Source organism: Urocitellus parryii, chromosome 16, assembly GCF_045843805.1.
Source record: "Urocitellus parryii isolate mUroPar1 chromosome 16, mUroPar1.hap1, whole genome shotgun sequence".
Lineage (NCBI taxonomy): Eukaryota > Metazoa > Chordata > Mammalia > Rodentia > Sciuridae > Urocitellus > Urocitellus parryii.
In genome coordinates this window covers 20,021,195-20,038,406 of record NC_135546.1, presented here as the reverse complement: position 1 = coordinate 20,038,406, position 17,212 = coordinate 20,021,195, and the positions used below count along the sequence as shown (strand labels likewise).

The following is a 17,212-nucleotide window of genomic DNA, read 5'->3' as shown; positions in this document are numbered from 1 at the left end:
ATTTTTATTTTATTTATTTTATCATTTTATCTTATATTTTATTTATTTTATTATTTTATTTTATGTTTTGTTTATTTTCATTTTATTTTTTTAATTTTTATTTTATATTTCATTTTATTTATTTTATTTTATTTTATTTTATTTTTGCAGTTAGCACAGAGCTGCCGCTCAGGGGTCCCCTCCGCACTGTTTGATGAAAATGAATCACTCTATTGCATTTTTGAACGTTGCTTTTCTGGTGAGGGACAAAGGGTCCCTGGGAGATAAAAGGCCAGCCCTCTCTCCCACCTAATGCATTTCTAAGTGCACCAATGCCATTTGGCACCAAGAAGCAAATCCACCCGCATTCGATTTGGATTGCATCTCATTTAAAAAAATAAAATCAAATCAAACCGAGCTCTGGGGATCCAGTAGGGACCCACACTGTCCTGGGGTGGCTGGGGGCTAAGGAGGAGGTAAAAATTCTTCTATTCAATCCCTGGGGTGGGGGGGAACCCCTTCCAAACTGGGTGTGCAGGGGAACTTGCCCGTCTCCAAAGAAATGTGTCCCCTGGCGCTCCTCAACTTGCTTAATTACTCAGGAGAATCAAAGCTGGACTCTGCGCTGACCCAGGGCCTGGGGACTTTTAATATGCAAATGCACATTGTCCCACTCTCAGGGGGGACTGAGCGGGGCCACACTGCCTAAGCCAACTTGGCCCCGGTTACCCTGAGAACTTTCTGGGCCTGAGGACCGGGGTGGGGGTTCCTATCAGCCCAGGGAACTCGAGTTGGGAAACTCGGATCAGTGTCCAGTGGCCAGCCAGGTCATGAATCATCCTGTCACCTACCCCGTCGGGTTCCAAGACACCATCGGGGCCCTCAATGGCCTCCCACCCCCCCACCGGTGGCTGGTCACCTCTTTATGCTCAAAGCACATTGAAGGGATTGAAAGAGTCCCAGGCAGGAGGGAGAGGGGAGGTGACAGCCACTAAATAAGCCAGAAATGACCCCAGAGAAAACACTTCCTGAGCCCCAACCAAGTCCCATGAGGCTATTTTTTTAAAATCCATAGTTATGTCACTGTGTCTTGCCACACTGGGTCTTTGACAGAACTCGGGGAGTGGCCCCGAGCTCACCAGGCCAAGGGTTGGAGCTCTGCAGAGAACCATGTCTTTGGCTCTGGTTTCTAGAACATTCCTTTGAACTCTTTTTGGCATGAGCTCGCTCTCTCTCTCTTGCATCTGGTGGTCTCTTGGATACTGTGGCCACATGGAGTGGGGATTGAACTCTGGGGCGCTCAACCCCTGAGCCCCATCCCCAGCTCAATTTCGTATTTTATTGAGAGACAGGGTCTCGCTGAGTTGCTTAGGGCCTTGAAATGTTGCTGAGGCTGGCCTCCAACTTGAGATCCTCCTGCCTCAGCCTCCCAAGCCGCTGGGATGACAGGCGTGGGCCACAACACCCAGCCAACACCAGGGGGTGGGTGTGCAGAAAATTGAAGGGGTGAGGCCTAGTTGTCAGTCTTGTGGTCAAGGACGGTGACTTTGAAGAGGACACTGGTACCCCTCCTTCTCTCCTTTTTCTTTTGTACCTGGCCGTGGGGAGAACCCACCACAGGCGGAAACCTCCACAAGTGTGCGCCCAACTAAACCTTTTTGCTTTTTTAAGTCGATGTTCTCAGGCATTTTGTAACAGTAACGTAAAGCTGACCGAAACATGGAGAGCTTAGTGACCTTCAAAAGTCCACGTCTAGCTGTTTTCTCACATGGCTGTGCCTGCTACAGGGCTCCTCAGTGAAATGCACCTGCCTTGTGGTGGGGCAGGTAAAGCAATCAGGTGGTGGGAAAGAGCTCATTTAAAGAACAAGGATATTTCTCACACCACACCCCAACGTGTGAAGCAGAACCTACAGACCAGCCACAACAATAAAACACACAGGCCGCGCCCTTGTCCACCCAGGTACAGGGAGGCCTTGCCCAAGAGAGGGGAGGATGGAGGGAGGGGACACCACTAACCCTTTTACGAGTTATTCATTCACCAGTGAGAAAACAAAACAGAAAGAACTGGGCTCAGGCCCACACACCTCTAATCCCAGTGAGTCTGGAGGCTGAGGCAGGAGGATTGCAAATTGGAGGCCAGCCTCAGCCACTCAGCGAGACCCTGTCTCTAAATAAAATATAAAAAGGGCTGGGGACGGGGGCTCCTGATTAAGCACCCCTGGGTTCAATCATCAGCACCAGAGAGAGAGAGAGAGAGAGAGAGAGAGAGAGAGAGAGAGAGAGAGACTGGATGATGGATGGAATGTACATTATCGCAAAATTATCGTTTGCTCACCGACTGTTTTAGGGTATTGGTAGAATTCAAGTTGATGGTGTTGTTATTTTGTAATTCAAGACGAAATTTACCAAATGATTTTTTCTTAGAAAGTGAGAGGAAATGTTTCTAAAACTGAAATAGAAAAAAAAAAAAACACAGACATATGAAGATAGCCAAGAAATTTTTGAGAAAGACAAGAAACTTCTTAGCATGTGTTGAAAAATATTAAATAAAGTGACAGTCATTAAACTATACTGTTAACGAAGATGGGGGGGAAACTGCATAATAGGAAAAAAAAGAGAGCACAGATGGACAGAATAGGCAAATTTGTTATGAGAGAGAGAGAGATGATAAGTGTTTGCCGAGATGAAACATTTACCCTGATTTAAATATTATACAATGTAGATGCGTGTCAAAATATCATATGGTGCCTCCTGTATGTGTGCAATTATTATGTTCTTATGTATGGGTTTTAAAAACCCATTTAAATTCTAAGAAAAGTGAAAAGTTAAGATGTCATATCAAAACACTCCAGTCGGGCACAGAGGCCCACACCCGTCATCCCAGCGGCTCAGGAGGCTGAGGCAGGAGGATCGCAAGGTGGAGGCCAGCCTCAGCCACTTAGCGAGGCCCTCAGCAGCTCAGGGAGACCCTGTCTCTAAATAAAATAGAAAAAGAGGCTGAGGATGGAGCCCAGGGCCTCTCACAGGCCCTTCCGGGGCTCTCTGCCATGGATCCCCAGCCCAGCCCCAATTCTTCACCAGTTTACATAAGGGCTGGGGGCATCCGGGGACCTTGGTACCCAACTGGGGTCCTGGAGCCCATCCAGGGAAGGCCCAGTATAAAGCAAATCTATGAGAGGAAAATCAAAGGCGCTGAACAAGGAATGTTACCAAAGAATACAGATGGCAAGAACCTTGAGGAAAGGTGTTCACTGAATTAACCAAAAAATAAATAAATGAAAGAAAGAAAGAAAGAAAGAAAAAAGAACAAAACATTTATTTTTTTGTGCCAGGGACTGAACCCAGGGGCGCTTAACCACTGAGCCCCGTCCCCAGCCCTGTTTATTTTCTTTCTTATTTTACTTACTTTTGAGACAGGGTCTCATTTGCTTAGGGCCTCGCTAAGTATCTGAGGTTGGCCTCAAACTCGCGATCCTCCTGCCTCAGCCTCCCAAGCCACTGGGAGGACAGGTGTGGGCCACTGTGCCCCTCACCCCCCCGCCCCCCTTTTATATACTATATATAATATATATTAATATAATGCATAGATGTACACATATATTTACATTATATATGCATAATATATAATATTTATGTTAAATGTACACATATATTTGCACTATATTGTAAGATAACATATACAATATTAATATAACATAAATATACCCATAGTAATATATAGCAATAATGATTGTTAAATGTACACTTATATTTACACTCTATTGTAAGATATATATACATAATATTAATATAACATATGAAATATACACATACTAATACATAGTATTAAAATAATTCATAAATGTACACTTATATATTATATGATTTACATTATACATTATATGTAACATAATATGTAGTGTAATATAATATGTAATGTAACAATATATAATATAAACTTATATATAATATATATAAATATATATAATATATAAGTGAACACATGTACTCATATATCACAAAATAGTATATGATATTAATATATAAATATTTACATGTTTGCTATATAATAGGTTCATATAATATACAAACATATCCACTATTTATATTATATATGCAATAATATATATTAACATATATAAAATATATACACACATATTTATATATTATAAAGTATACTTATTTACATATTTTATATATGGTATTTATATATTATATAGTATATGTAGTGTTTATATATAGTATTTATATACTATAAAGTATATATTATAATGTTAACTCATATATAAAACTATAGCTATGTTCATGTTGTATATATTGTAAAATATATCAATATAACAAACGCATTTCTGTTGAATATGCACGGCATATAATGATATGTAAACGTATGTGCATATTTATATTATAGGATAATATATATTAACATAACATATACACATATATTTACATATTATAAAGTAACATATAATATTAACTGATATATAAAACTACAGATATGTTCATGTTGTACATACTGTGAAATACATTAATATAACATAAAAGCATTTCTGTCATATATGCATGGCATATAATGATATGTAAATGTATGCACATATTTATATGATATATAGGATAATATATATTAACATAACATACATATATTTGTTATAAAGTAACATATAATATTAACTATATATAAAACTATAGATATGTTCATGTTGTATATATTGTAAAATATATTAATATAACATAAACTCATTTCTGTTGAATATGCACGGCATATAATGATATGTAAACGTATGCGCATATTTATATTATAGGATAATATATCAACATAACATATACACATATATTTACATATTATAAAGTAGCATAATATTAACTGTATATAAAACTATAGCTACGTTCATGTTGTATATATTGTAAAATATATTAACATAAAAGCATTTCTGTTGCATATGCATGGCATATAATGATATGTAAATATATGCACATACTTATATATAGGATAATATATATTAACGTAACATATATATCTATATATTATAAAATAACATAATATTAACTAATATATAAAACCATAGCTATGTTCGTGTTGTACATATTGTAAAATATATCAATATAACATAAAAGCATCTCTGTTGCACATGCATGGCATATAATGATATGTAAATATATGCACATATTTACATGGTATGTGATCTATAAGATAAATAAGGCTGATGGGCTGTTGGCCTGGCAGATGGCGGTGGCTGTCCTCGGCCAGCTCCAGCAGGGGCTACGGTGCCATCCTGTCACTTGCTGTCCCAGTGTCACCAGCCCCAGCCGCCTCCTGGCTGCCTGGGGAGGAAATCTGAGCCCCTGCAGGAGGCCGTGGGCCAGCGCACACCCACGTGACCCCTCACACTGCCTGGCACCTGCGGGTGGCTCAGCAGGTCCTGGGGGACAGCAGAGGGCAGCTGAGGTTCCTTCCCGAGCCGGTCGCCTGTGGCTTCTTTGCCGCCGTCTTGATTGGGTCTGGGAGCCGGTGATTTGCAGAGCTGCAAATCTAATTGTGGCTAATTTGCACAACCCACTGGAGGGACTTCCACCCTTCCTGTTCTTCCAGAGGCCAGACAGAGGCTCCAGACTTGGAGAAATGCTTCACAGCGTCCCTTGGGATCAGCCCAAGGGGTCCTCAAAGCCCCACTTTATTTTCAACTTCACACTTTCTTACAGTCAGAATCCACTTCTCTGCAGCCCCTTGTCATGACAGCTGGTGTTTCTACCTGCAGCATGCTCCTGGCCTTGGGTCCCTTCATGTGTGATATGTTTTATGGCAGGGGTTTATCTTGTGCTGATAAAACAAACGTAAGTAGGTAAAAGAGGCTGAGGCCGCACACGCCTGTCATCGGGAGGCTGAGGCAGGAGGATCGCGAGTGGGAGGCCAGCCTCATCAAAAGCAAGGCACTAAGCAACTCAGGGAGACCCTGTCTCTAAATAAAATCTGAAATACGGCTGGGGATGGGGCTCAGGGGTCAAGCGCCCCTGAATTCAATCCCTGGTACCCCAAATTAAAAAATAAAATTTTTAAAAAGGAGGTTAAGGCTTCTTCAAAGTGACTATGTAGTCACATCCTGGCTCACGGTTGCAGTCCGGGACCTCTCTGGGTCATCTGGTAGTGTGACCTGCATGACCACTTGCTGCTTGCTGTGTCTCTGCAACCGTGAATCTCTCTTTCTGCTCTTTTCAGGCTATAGAAGGTGTATTTTTATCTCCCTCCTTCTCTCCTGGACCTCTTCTTCCTGCAGCTTTCAAAAATCCCCCTGTTGGCTCTTTTCCGGTTCCTCTGAGCGTCTCTCTTGAACATGCTTTTCTCTCTGATTTCAGGGCCTCTATTCTCCGTATCTACAAATCTCCTGGACCTCACACCTGTGCCCCAGATCCTTATCCTGGAGTTACCGGGAAATTTCTTCACCAAGAGAGTCCCAGGCCACAGGTTGCAAGTGGCCTTAGAGACAGTCCGTGGGCACACCCTTGAAACACCTGCATAGTCTTCAGGTCACATCCCTCAGCAAGAAATTTTTTTTTCTTTCTTTTTGGGGGTACCGGGGATCGAACCAAGGGACGCTTGACCCCTGAGCCTCATCCCCAGCCCTATTTTATATTTTATTGAGAGACAGGGTCTCCCTGAGTTGCTTAGGGCCTCACTTTTGTGGAGGCCGGCCTCCACCTGGCGATCCTCCTGCCTCAGCCTCCCTCCGTGATATCACCCTATCGTGTCTCTTTCTGTCCCCTTCACCTGTTTTCTTCTTCAGAGCCTTATCACTGCTTGGGAATGTATTCTAATCTTCCTTATGGGGGACCTCTCCCACCAAGTTCCAGAAGGTCGGATTTTTTTATATATATATATTTTTGCTGTATCATGAGGACCTGGAACAGTGCCTGGCAGGTAATAGGTGCTCAATAAAACTTTGTTGAAGGCGGCAACGCCCCAGAGTTGTGCTCAAAGTCACCTAGTAAATCATAGACCTCAGACGGCAGGTAATAGGTGCTCAATAAAACTCTGTTGAAGGAGCTAAGGCCTCAGAGTTGTGCTCAAAGTCACCTAGTAAATCACAGACCTCTGACCCCCTCTCCCTCCATCGGAAATCACTTTCAACTCCCACAAAGTGTCTCAATATTCAAGAAGGGCTGCGTAGTCTCCTCCACTGGGTGACTCCATTTATATCACCGATCCCTTCAGTTTGCTCAGTTGTCCTGGTTGAAGATCCGGTTGTCTTTGACTTTTTATCCTCTTGTATCTCTCATATCTCAGTCTGTGGGTTGCCTTATTTCTGCTTTCAAAATGTCTCTTTGCTCACGGGGCCTCTGTTCCAACACTTGACCTCAGGCCTGCAAACATCATTCTGGTTGATCCTCCCGTCTTGACACCTTGGGTCCCCTACAAAGGATCCTGGTGACCTCTAAGGACCAACTTCACACACTATTTGTAGAAGGAAATGTAAGAAACGGAGGGTAATCCCTCTGGAGATGGGAGCCTGGGAGCTTGGGGGATCTGGGGTACCCTTTCAACTGTATATACCTTGAATGAGATGAATTTTTTTTTTTTTTTTTTTTTACCAATTACACTATTTATCTTGCCGTTTAAAAAAAAAAAGTTTAAAGATTGTGTTTCATTCCCAGATTTTTTTTCAGGTCCCATTTTATTTGAGGACAGAATAAGCCTCTTCCATCACCCAGGCCAAAGCTCTATGACATGAAATCATGGTCCGGGGAGAGAGAATATTACAGTCCCAAGAAGAAGGTAGTAACCAAGTTTCCTGAGCCTAAGAAAAGGCCATGGGTTTTAACTGGGCCACTTGGGACCCCACCCCCAGAGTGATTTTAGCACAGCGGTAAGCACAGACGCAAAAAGGTCAGGAGTAGTAAGGAAATGACCACCCACCAGCCCAGGTCACACATTTTAAACTTGACGTGGAAGAGGAAAGATGAGAATAAATTGTCAGGGAAGAGAAGCAAAAGAAGAAAGACTTTTGGAATAGTTTTTCTAAGACTAATAAAAGGTTTTCATATTTGAATGCAGAAGAGAGGGAGGATTGGCTGGGCGCAGTGGCCCACGCCTGTCATCCTGGTGGTTCAGGAGGCTGAGGCAGGAGGATCGAAAGGTGGAGGCCAGCCTCAGCCACTTAGCAAGGCCCTGAGCAACTCAGCGAGACCCTGTCTCTAAATAAAATAGAAAAAGGGGCTGAGGGCCCCTGGGTTCAATCCCTGGTACTCACCCCCCCCCTAAAAAAAAAAAAAAACTAAACCAGAAGGTTACAAAGAAGAGGTGTAAGACTTCAGAAAACGAACGTTCATGGGTTGCTGGATTTCTAGAGAGTGCACACCACACAGGATGCTAGATGGGATATATCACGAAATCATTCTCCCTTCTTCTGAATAATAAAATATATATATATATTGGCCACAGAGGATTAAACTGCATTTCCCAAGTCACAGCCCTGCAGCTCGATGTGGCAATGTGACTTCAGTTTGGCCCAAGGATACCTGAGCAGAAATCATACCCAGGGGAAGAGCTCTTTCCCCTGGCTGGAGCAATGTGAGCCCATCCTGAAGCAGGTGGACAGGGGCAATCCTTGAAGGGAAAGGTGGAGCCAGGAACAGAGAAGGGACCTGGGTCAGTGACACCCAGGAGTCACACCTTAAGAGTTTCGCAATGCTCCTGTCCAGCCAGTTACGAAACAGAAAATTCATTTCCTGCTGGCTTCTTATGTCAATTAAGAGAGAGGAGGCCGAGCTACCTGAACCTACGCCATTAGATCACATAAGATCACTGCATATAGGATCAGAAACCACCTGGATCCTTCCTGAAATAGGAGCTGAATATTTATCCACCCAGGATTTGAGGATTTCCTTATTGCGGAGAATAAAAACATCCTGGAATCCAAACAGGGGGTGCTTCACCACAGAGTCCCATCCCCAGCCCTTTTTAAATTTTTTTTTTTTTTTTTTTTTTTTTTTTTTACTCAGAGGAAGGCTCTTGATAAATTGCTGAGGGCCTCACTAAGTGGCTGAGGCTGGCCTCCACCTTGCGATCCTCCTGCCTCAGCCTCCGGAGCTGCTGGGATTCCCTCTAAAATGTTTTTCATCGATGTGAGAGTCATTTTTTTAAGGAGTACTAAGCTTCTGATTGGGGGTGGTGGAGAAATTCTGGAAATGGATCCTGGCGATCGATGGCTGCTTGGTGGGTCCGTTTCACGCTCCTATGACGAAACGCCTGAGATCAGGAACTTAGAGAGACAACAGGTTTATGCTGGCCTAGAGTTTGGGAGCTTCCAGGCCATGATTGGGTACCCCAGATGCTTTGGGCCTCTAGTGGACATGGAGGTCACCCTCCATCCACTCCTGGGAGAGTCCAGGCCAGACCCCCATGTGGATGGCCCAGACTGGGGGTGGGGGGGACAGCCACCACCAAGAAATGCACAGACCAAAGCAACACCAAACCGACACCGAGCAGAAGGGGGACGGATCGTGCCATCTTTGGGACACAGGACGCTAAAGATGATATCGATGGCACATCGGGCACTTCGCGCTCCTAAGTGTCATCGGGCCACGCGCACCTGGGCCATGCTCACTAAGGTCAACCAATCATTTTCTTTTTTTTTTTTTTTTGTCGTTTTGCAACTTTAAAAGATCAAATAAAAGATCTGTTACCTTAAAAGGCCACCCAGCTCAGGCCTGAACCGGAGTCCACCATGGCACACCCCAAAAGCGCGGGAAGACCGTGCGCAGGCGCAGAGTGCTCCGTGAGGGGCGTGTGTGGAGGCGTGCGCAGGCGCAGACTGGCCCACGGGACTGGGTTGGCGCGAGGAAATGAGCGCGGGAAGGCACTGGGCAAGCGCAGAGCAGCCCGTGCGACTGGGTGCGAGGAAATGAGCGCGGGAAGGCACTGCGCAAGCGCAGAGCAGCCTGTGGGACCGGATGGTTGAGGCGGAATCAGAGCGGGAAGGCATCTGCGCCAGCGAAGAGCAGCACGTGGGCCTGGGGGCGAAGAAGCAGCGCGGGAAGCCACTGTGGAAGCACAGAAAGGCCCACAGGACGAGGCTGGTGAGAGGAAATACTGAGGGGAGGCCTGACGCAAGCGCAGAGCAGCCCGTGGGCCTGGATGTGAGGAATCCACGCGAGAAGGCTCTGAGCAAGCGCAGAGCGGCCTGCGGGGCTGGAGGGTTGCGCGGAATCAGAGCGGGAAGGCAGTGCGCAAGCGCAGAGCAGCACGTGGGTCTGGGTGCGCAGAATCAGAGCGGAAAGGCACTGCCGAAGCACAGAGCAGCACATGGGTCTGGGTGCAAGGACTCCACAGGAGAAGGCACTGAGCAAGCGCAGAGCAGCCCACGGAACTAGATTGTTGCGCAGAATCAGAGCGGGAAGGCACTGCGCAAGCTCAGAGCAGCACGCGGGACTGTGGGTGTGAGGAATCAGCGCGGGAAGGGCACCGCGCAAGCGCAGAGCAGCCCGCCGGCCCGGATTGGTGCGAGGCATCCGCGCGGGAAGGCACTGCGCAAGCGCAGAACGTGCCGCGCCGCGGAAGCACGTGGCCTGGGGCCCCATCCACACCTGTCTTCCGAGAGTGGCGGCCAGCACCCTCCCGCCCTCCCTCCCTCCCGCTGGCCCTCACGCCGCCTTCCAGGACCGTCTATTTATATCTCTGGGCCCACGCAGGCCCTTATTGGGCAGTGCGGCCCCTCACGCCGTCCCGCCCGGTGCACGCCCGGCTCGGAGCGTCCGGCGACGTCCAGGCCAGGTCGCGGCGGTGGCACCACGGGCGGCCCCTGGCAGGGCAGCAGCTCGTAAGTAGGGGCAGAGCTTGGGAAATGCGGGCCCCGTGGACAAGCCCAGGGTGCGCTCGAGCAGGGCCGGGAGCCGGGCGCCCTTGCACTTGGCAGGGTCCCCGCTGCTGGAAGGCCACCGCCCTTGGGTCGCCCTGGGGCCAGCTCCTGGCATCAGGCCTCGGCTGGGCATGGGCTGCCTCCTGGAGGTCACGGCCGCCCGGCTGGGGAGCCGCCTCTTAATCTACGGGGGTCGTTTTGCAGCCCCCCACTTAGGGGTGGGACGTGTCCTGGGGTCTGACTTGTGTCCTCCTGTCCTGCTGTCCTCCTGTCCTTGCAGTCGTTCTAGAAGCGAGCAGAGTGCCTGGCGCTGGGGAAAAAAAAAATAAAAAAATAAAAATGAATGGTTCGTTTAAATTCAATCAACGTGGAATGTCTCCCAGGGCAACTCTCTTCACTCTAAAGCCAGGAAAATAATTGCCCCGCATTTTCCCCGCATGATTCTTAAGGGGAACTAATGAGCGATGATGCATAGTAAAGCCCTTTTGCAAAGTAGCAAGCGCTGCGAGATTGCAAAACACTGTGGACCCATCAAAGAAAAAGGGGAAACTTGTCCTATTGGTCCCTGTGCATCGTGTGGGGGATGGATCATGGCTATTAAGTGAATCAAGTCTTTTTTATTTTTATTTTTATTTTAATTTTTTAACCCTCTACCTTAGTGGGAGGCTCCAAAGGACATTTTGGGTGGTGCAAGAGTCAGTTTCTACCAAGGCCTGCAAGTGTGGGATTGGGCACAAGCTGATAAGGCAGGATATGGGGCACTTAGGGTGTCAATGAGGGGTTCCAAACAAGTGGCTATAAAATAATCAAAATGGTCCAGGGGCCAGAAATGCAGTGATCATAGGACACACTCAGGGTGGGATGCTAGGAACTGGGCAGTTGGAGAATAGAGAGTCCATCTGCGAGGCAGCAGCTGGCTTTGGGGTGCTTGCATACTGTTGTCACTTGGGAATGAAGGGCTCATAGTTGGATGATCTTTTGTTTTTGTTTTTTTTTCAGTAGGTGCTGGAATGCTTCAACTTTGTGTGTTGACAACTCACTTAGACACACGTGTGTACGCATGCGCACGTGCTGGTTAGCAGCCAGTTTGTGGTCCCTAGAATAAGGAAAAGCTGTTCCCTGAAAGTGAGATCCAAATCTCAAAGAGCAGACGATGAATTTATTTTAGAGAATTAATTTTGAGAGTAGGAGTATAATGTACCTGTCATAAGGCATCAAGCTATAGGCAAAGGAATCAAGTTAATAATTCTGGATGATTTATTTGACTTGGGCAAAAGGATAGCACCTTGGATCACTAAGCATGACTTAATTTTTATTTTTATTTTTTTGGTACCAGGGATTGAACCCAGGGGCTCTTAGCCACTGACTCACATCTCCAGCCCACTTTTTAAATTTTTTTTATTTTTTATTTTTAGACAGGTTCTTGCTAAGTTGCTCCAGGCTTCACTAAGTGGCTGAGGCTGGCCTCCAACTTGCAATCCTCCTGCCTCAGCCTCCTGGGCTACTGGGATTATAGGTGTGTGCCACCGCACCCAGCAAGCAGGACTTTTCTATGTAGAGAGAAATCTTCATGATAGTGGTTTGCTGACACGCACTTAGGCCTTTGCAACAGGTCATCATAAACCTGCAACCTGATTGATGCTCAACATAGCATTAATTTGATCGAACGAAACATATTGAGTAACTCTTAATGGCTAGGTAGCATCACAGAGCCGTTAAGGATAAGAAAGTGATCAAGACATAGTCCTTTACCCTCCACAAGCTTCTCATTAAAAGGTGAGGGAGGCCGTGCACCAATAAATTATGTTTTGCAACATTTTTAAAATAAAAATACTATCATTTGGAGGCCGGTGAGGGTGGATAGGTTTTTATCCTTCCTGTGCATAATTCTAAAAGATAGCAGTGCTTCATCTGTTTATTAAAAGCACTAACACTGTGGTATATATTTAAAATAGGAAACTCCAAGTTTCTCAATTTTCCTTTCCATAGGATTTTTTTTATTAGAGCTTCATGTTATACACAGTAGTTGGGTTCATTCCAACAAACTCGTACATACATGGAATCTGATTTCAGTTTAGAATTCCCCCTTTCCCTCCTGTCCTTCCTCCCCTCTCTCATTCTTCTCCCTATATTCTTTTTTTTTTTTTTGCTTATCTGTTAATTCCTTTTGCTTTTATCTTAATTTCTATTTGATTGGTTCTCTATGCATAAAGGTGAAGTTTCCTGTATCCTATTTATCACATGCACATAACATGATTTTTCTTTCTCTCTCTTTTGGTACTGGGGATTGAACCCAGAGGCACTCAACCACTGAGCCACATCCCAAACCCTTTTTTGTATTTTATTTAGAGACAGGGTCTTGCTGAGTTGCTTAGGGCCTCATCAAGCCGGGCACGATGGTGCACACCTATGATCCCAGAAGATCAGGAGGCTGAGGCAGGAGGATCACAAGTTGGAGGCCAGCCTCAGCAACTTAGTGAGACCCGAAGCCACTCAATGAGATTCTGTCTCTAAATAAAAATTTTAAAAAGGGCTGGGGTTGTGGCTCAGTGGTAGAACACTTGCCTAACATGTGAAGCCCTTGGTCTGATTCTCAGCATCACATATAAATAAATAAAAGTCCATCTACAAGTAAAAAATATTTTATAAAAAAGGAGAGTGCTGAGGAGGTGGCTTAGTGGTTAAGCATCTCTGGGTTCAATCCCTGGTCCCAAAGGGGGAAAAATAATAATTATTATTCTTCATTCACATTCCACTCTCGCTATATGAATTCTTAAAACACAGCTTTTTTTGACTTTAATTTTGATATGATTCCAAACTTGCAGAAAAGTCCCAAGAAAAATACAAAAGGCTCCTACCTACCCTTTACCGCCTTCACCAATAGTTTATTTTGTCAAAATTGACTGTTATCCTGTGTCATCCTGTTCTGTGTCAGACTTGTTCATGGACATACAATGTCTTGTCCAGTCTGCGTCAGACCCCCATGTGGATGAGATCCCCCCGGCCGCCCGTTGATCTCGTCTGTTTTTTTCCTATTGTGCAGAATTCTTTTGATGGAAATACTGTAATCTGTCCTGTTACTGGCTATTTAGGTTATCCGCACATTCTTGCTGCTATGAATTTAAACTAGTTTTATCTTCAGCCAAACATGGGGGAATTTTCATGGAAAAGAGGACTTGGCCGTGTGTTTAGGAAAAAAAAAAAAAGCAGCAACTGTAAAGATAATGCAAAGATGATAAAATCAGACACTATGAAAGCAAAACATTTGTGGTATAAGGAAATTGCCATTTTTTTTTTTTTTTTTTTTTTTTTTTGCCCCACATTAAAATTTACAGCGGCCCGTTTCTCAGAACGCAATAGAATGGCCCTGGGTGTAGCTGCATTTTGGACTGGCGAAGCCATCACGCTTTATTCTGTGGTTTGTATTTATCTCTGCTACTCATTTTTCCTCCATTATTATGGATACTATTATTGTGAAGGCACCAGCTCCGTCCTCTAGAAATTGGAACAGAGAATGACTTCCCATTGATATCCCTGGGAACATTTCTACAATTTTCTTTTGCTGATAAAGGAGAATGCGCTCGTCTGCCCTCATTATGGGAAAAAAAGTCGCTGTCAGCTCTCTGTGTAGGAGCTGTGTCTTTATCCGCAGCGCTTGGTACGTGTGCCCAAATATTCTTATGATTTGAAAAGGGTTTGTGCAGGTTTTACCAAGCAAATTTTTGTTAATATGTATTTTCTAGTTATAGGTGGACACAATATCTTATATTTATGTGGTGCTGAGGATGGAACTCAGTGCCTCACACGTGCTAGGAGAGCGCTCTACCTCTGAGCTACGGCCCCAGCCCTACTGAGCAAATGGCGTATGGTACGTGCATGACCTTATTCAGTTCTCCAAACTATTCCTTTTTTTGGGGGGTACCGTGGATTGAACCCAGGGGCCTTCGACCACTGAGCCCCGTCCCCAGCCCTATTTTGTATTTTATTTAGAGTCAGGGTCTCCCTGAATTGCTGAGGGCCTTGCTAAGTGGCTGAGGCTGGCCTCCAACTCATGATCCTCCTGCCTCAGCCTCCCAAGCCTCTGGGATGACAGCCATGCACCATGGTACCTGGCTCTCCAAGCTTTCCTATAGACTCTTCAAAAGAAATTCCAGGTGAGAACAATTATAAGAAACAAAATACTCTAAGTGGCATGAGCAGGGTCTCAAACCCAGACCTCAGTAGCCCCAGCCCACATTCACGTGCCTGACCATGAGCCACACTAATCTCCCTCATTCTAATGGCCAGGAATGTCCCTTTGTTGGGTGCTTGGATGCCAAGACTAATCTGAACACCCCCATTGTACAGATGAAGGAAGAGGGTTTAGAAAGGCTTTTAAAAAATTCTTTTTTATTTACAGCAAACAGGCAGCTCATTTGGAGTTCATACCCAGAACTTTTTCATGTCGAGTCTCCCATCTGCCACGGTGATATGGTCCATGTAGATATACAGGAAACAAGGCTGAGATGTTTTTGAGGTGTTAATGGTGACTAATTTAACTCCGCAGACATTCCTCAGGATTTCTATCTGTAAATTCATTTGATCTGTAAATCCATAGCAATTCGAGTAGCTTTCAGGAAGCCTTTTATAAAAGGCAGTTGGACGGGGCACAATGACACACGCCTGTCATCCCAGTGGCTCAGGAGGCTGAGGCAGGAGGATGTCGAGTTGGAGGCCAGCCTCAACCACTTAGCAAGGCCCTAAGCAATTCAGCGAGACCCTGTCTCTAAATCAAATAGACAAAGGGCTGGGGACGGGGCTCAGTGGGTTATGGCCCCTGGGTTCCATCCCTGGTTTAAAAAGAGAGAGAGAGAGAGAGAGAGAGAGAAACAGTTGGGAGATTCAGATACTTAATAAGCAGATGCCCAGTGAAAAAGTTCATCCATAACAATTTCTTGAGCGTGTTGCAACAGTTATTTCGGCTTTGTGGTCGATGTCTGCTGAAGCCAGTGTTTGAAACCAACTTGCTCCCTCCCAGGGCAGGATCTCTTCGAGAAATTGACTTACGTTTGGGGAATCTGGGGACAACCAGATGATCTTTTCACAGCACCGCCGAGCTCCTCAGCTGGGTTTCAGAGGAGAACTGGAGATGAGTCACCGGACAGGGGCCGCTCTTACTCACAGTCTGGAGAATGGCTGTATTTATAACCTCCAAGCAGCGGTGGCAGCCTGCCACTTGTCACTGTGTAGCGCGGGGGGGGATGTCATCATTTTAAATGACTTTTAAAAACCCAAAGAATAACACCCCAGGCCCCTGAAAACAGAAGACGAAGACGGATGGAAGTGGGGTTCCTGGCCAAGAGCCTTCATGTGCATTTTACTAAGTCGGAGTCCATGGTGGGGGCCGAGGCCCTGTGGCCCACCAAGACCAAGATCCTTACCGTCGGGCCCCAGTTTTCTAACCTTTGTGCTAGAGGAAGTGGTGAAGTGTGCAGAGAGAACTGGGTCAAAGGGTGGCAGCCAGTTCCCAGGCCGGGGGACGTGGCTTTTTATCACAGAGAATCAAAGATAAGAGGTTTCTATGGTTCTCATAAAACATAAGACCGTCACAGCAGGGATACTGCATGTCACTACAGTGACCTCAGGCAACCTTCGCTAGTATTTCTGCACATGGTATACCAGAAGGGACTCTCTCTATGGGATGGGGGCATAACAGGGGATTGAACTCAGGGGCACTGGACCACTGAGCCACAGTCGAGTTGGAAATAGAGGCCTTGAAGCTGCATTTTTAGTTTGGAGCTGTGCTGTTGACTGGTTTGAGTTGGGCTTGCTGTTCTTTATAATGAGGAGTCTTGCTATCCAGGCCTAGGGGTGCCTGTCATCCCAGTGGCTTGGGAGGCTGAGGCAGGAGGATCGCGAGTTCAAAGGCAGCCTCAGCAACAGCGAGGCCCTAAGCAACTCAGGGAGAGCCTGTCTCTAAACAAAATGCAAAATAGGGCTACAGATAGGGCTCAGGGGGTTAAGAATTCCTGGGTTCAATCCCTGGTACCAAAAAAACAAAACAAAACAGAAAACATCATTTCTCATGAGAGTCCTAATCCTTTATGGAGTTACAGAAACTTAGAAATGATCACTGCTCTTTATTTTTTAGTGGGGGGAGGTTCTGGGCAATTGAACTCAGGGTCACTGTATCAATGAGCCCCCTCCCCAGCCCTATTTTGGATTTTGTTTCGAGACAGGGTCTCCCTGAGTTGTGAGGGCCTCACAGTTGCTGAGGCTGGCCTCCACCTGGCGATCCTCCTGCCTCAGCCTCCTGAGCTTGCTGGCATTGCAGGTGTGCATCCCCTCTCCTTCCTTAAATCCCAGGACTGACTTCTCCCAGCCACATTGACTCCTGCTGCGTGCACCTTGGACAGCCAAGGAACT

The 17,212-nt window shown here is 45.8% G+C and overlaps 1 protein-coding gene across 4 annotated transcripts in view; it reads left to right on the top strand.

The window, feature by feature from the left end:
• Positions 1-10,633: 10,633 nt before the first annotated feature.
• Kbtbd12 (kelch repeat and BTB domain containing 12) overlaps positions 10,634-17,212 on the top strand; it is a 28,776-nt gene continuing 22,197 nt past the window's right edge. For 2 of the 4 annotated variants that reach the window (XM_026410934.2, XM_077793457.1), the window contains exons 1-3: positions 10,634-10,768; positions 14,551-14,675; positions 14,798-14,961. In XM_026410934.2, coding sequence (XP_026266719.2) covers positions 14,894-14,961 — 68 coding nt within the window. In that variant the 5' untranslated portion in view covers positions 10,634-10,768; positions 14,551-14,675; positions 14,798-14,893. The remainder of the gene's footprint in view (positions 10,769-14,550; positions 14,676-14,797; positions 14,962-17,212) is intronic. The other 2 variants (XM_077793458.1, XM_026410932.2) reach the window with 2 other exon arrangements.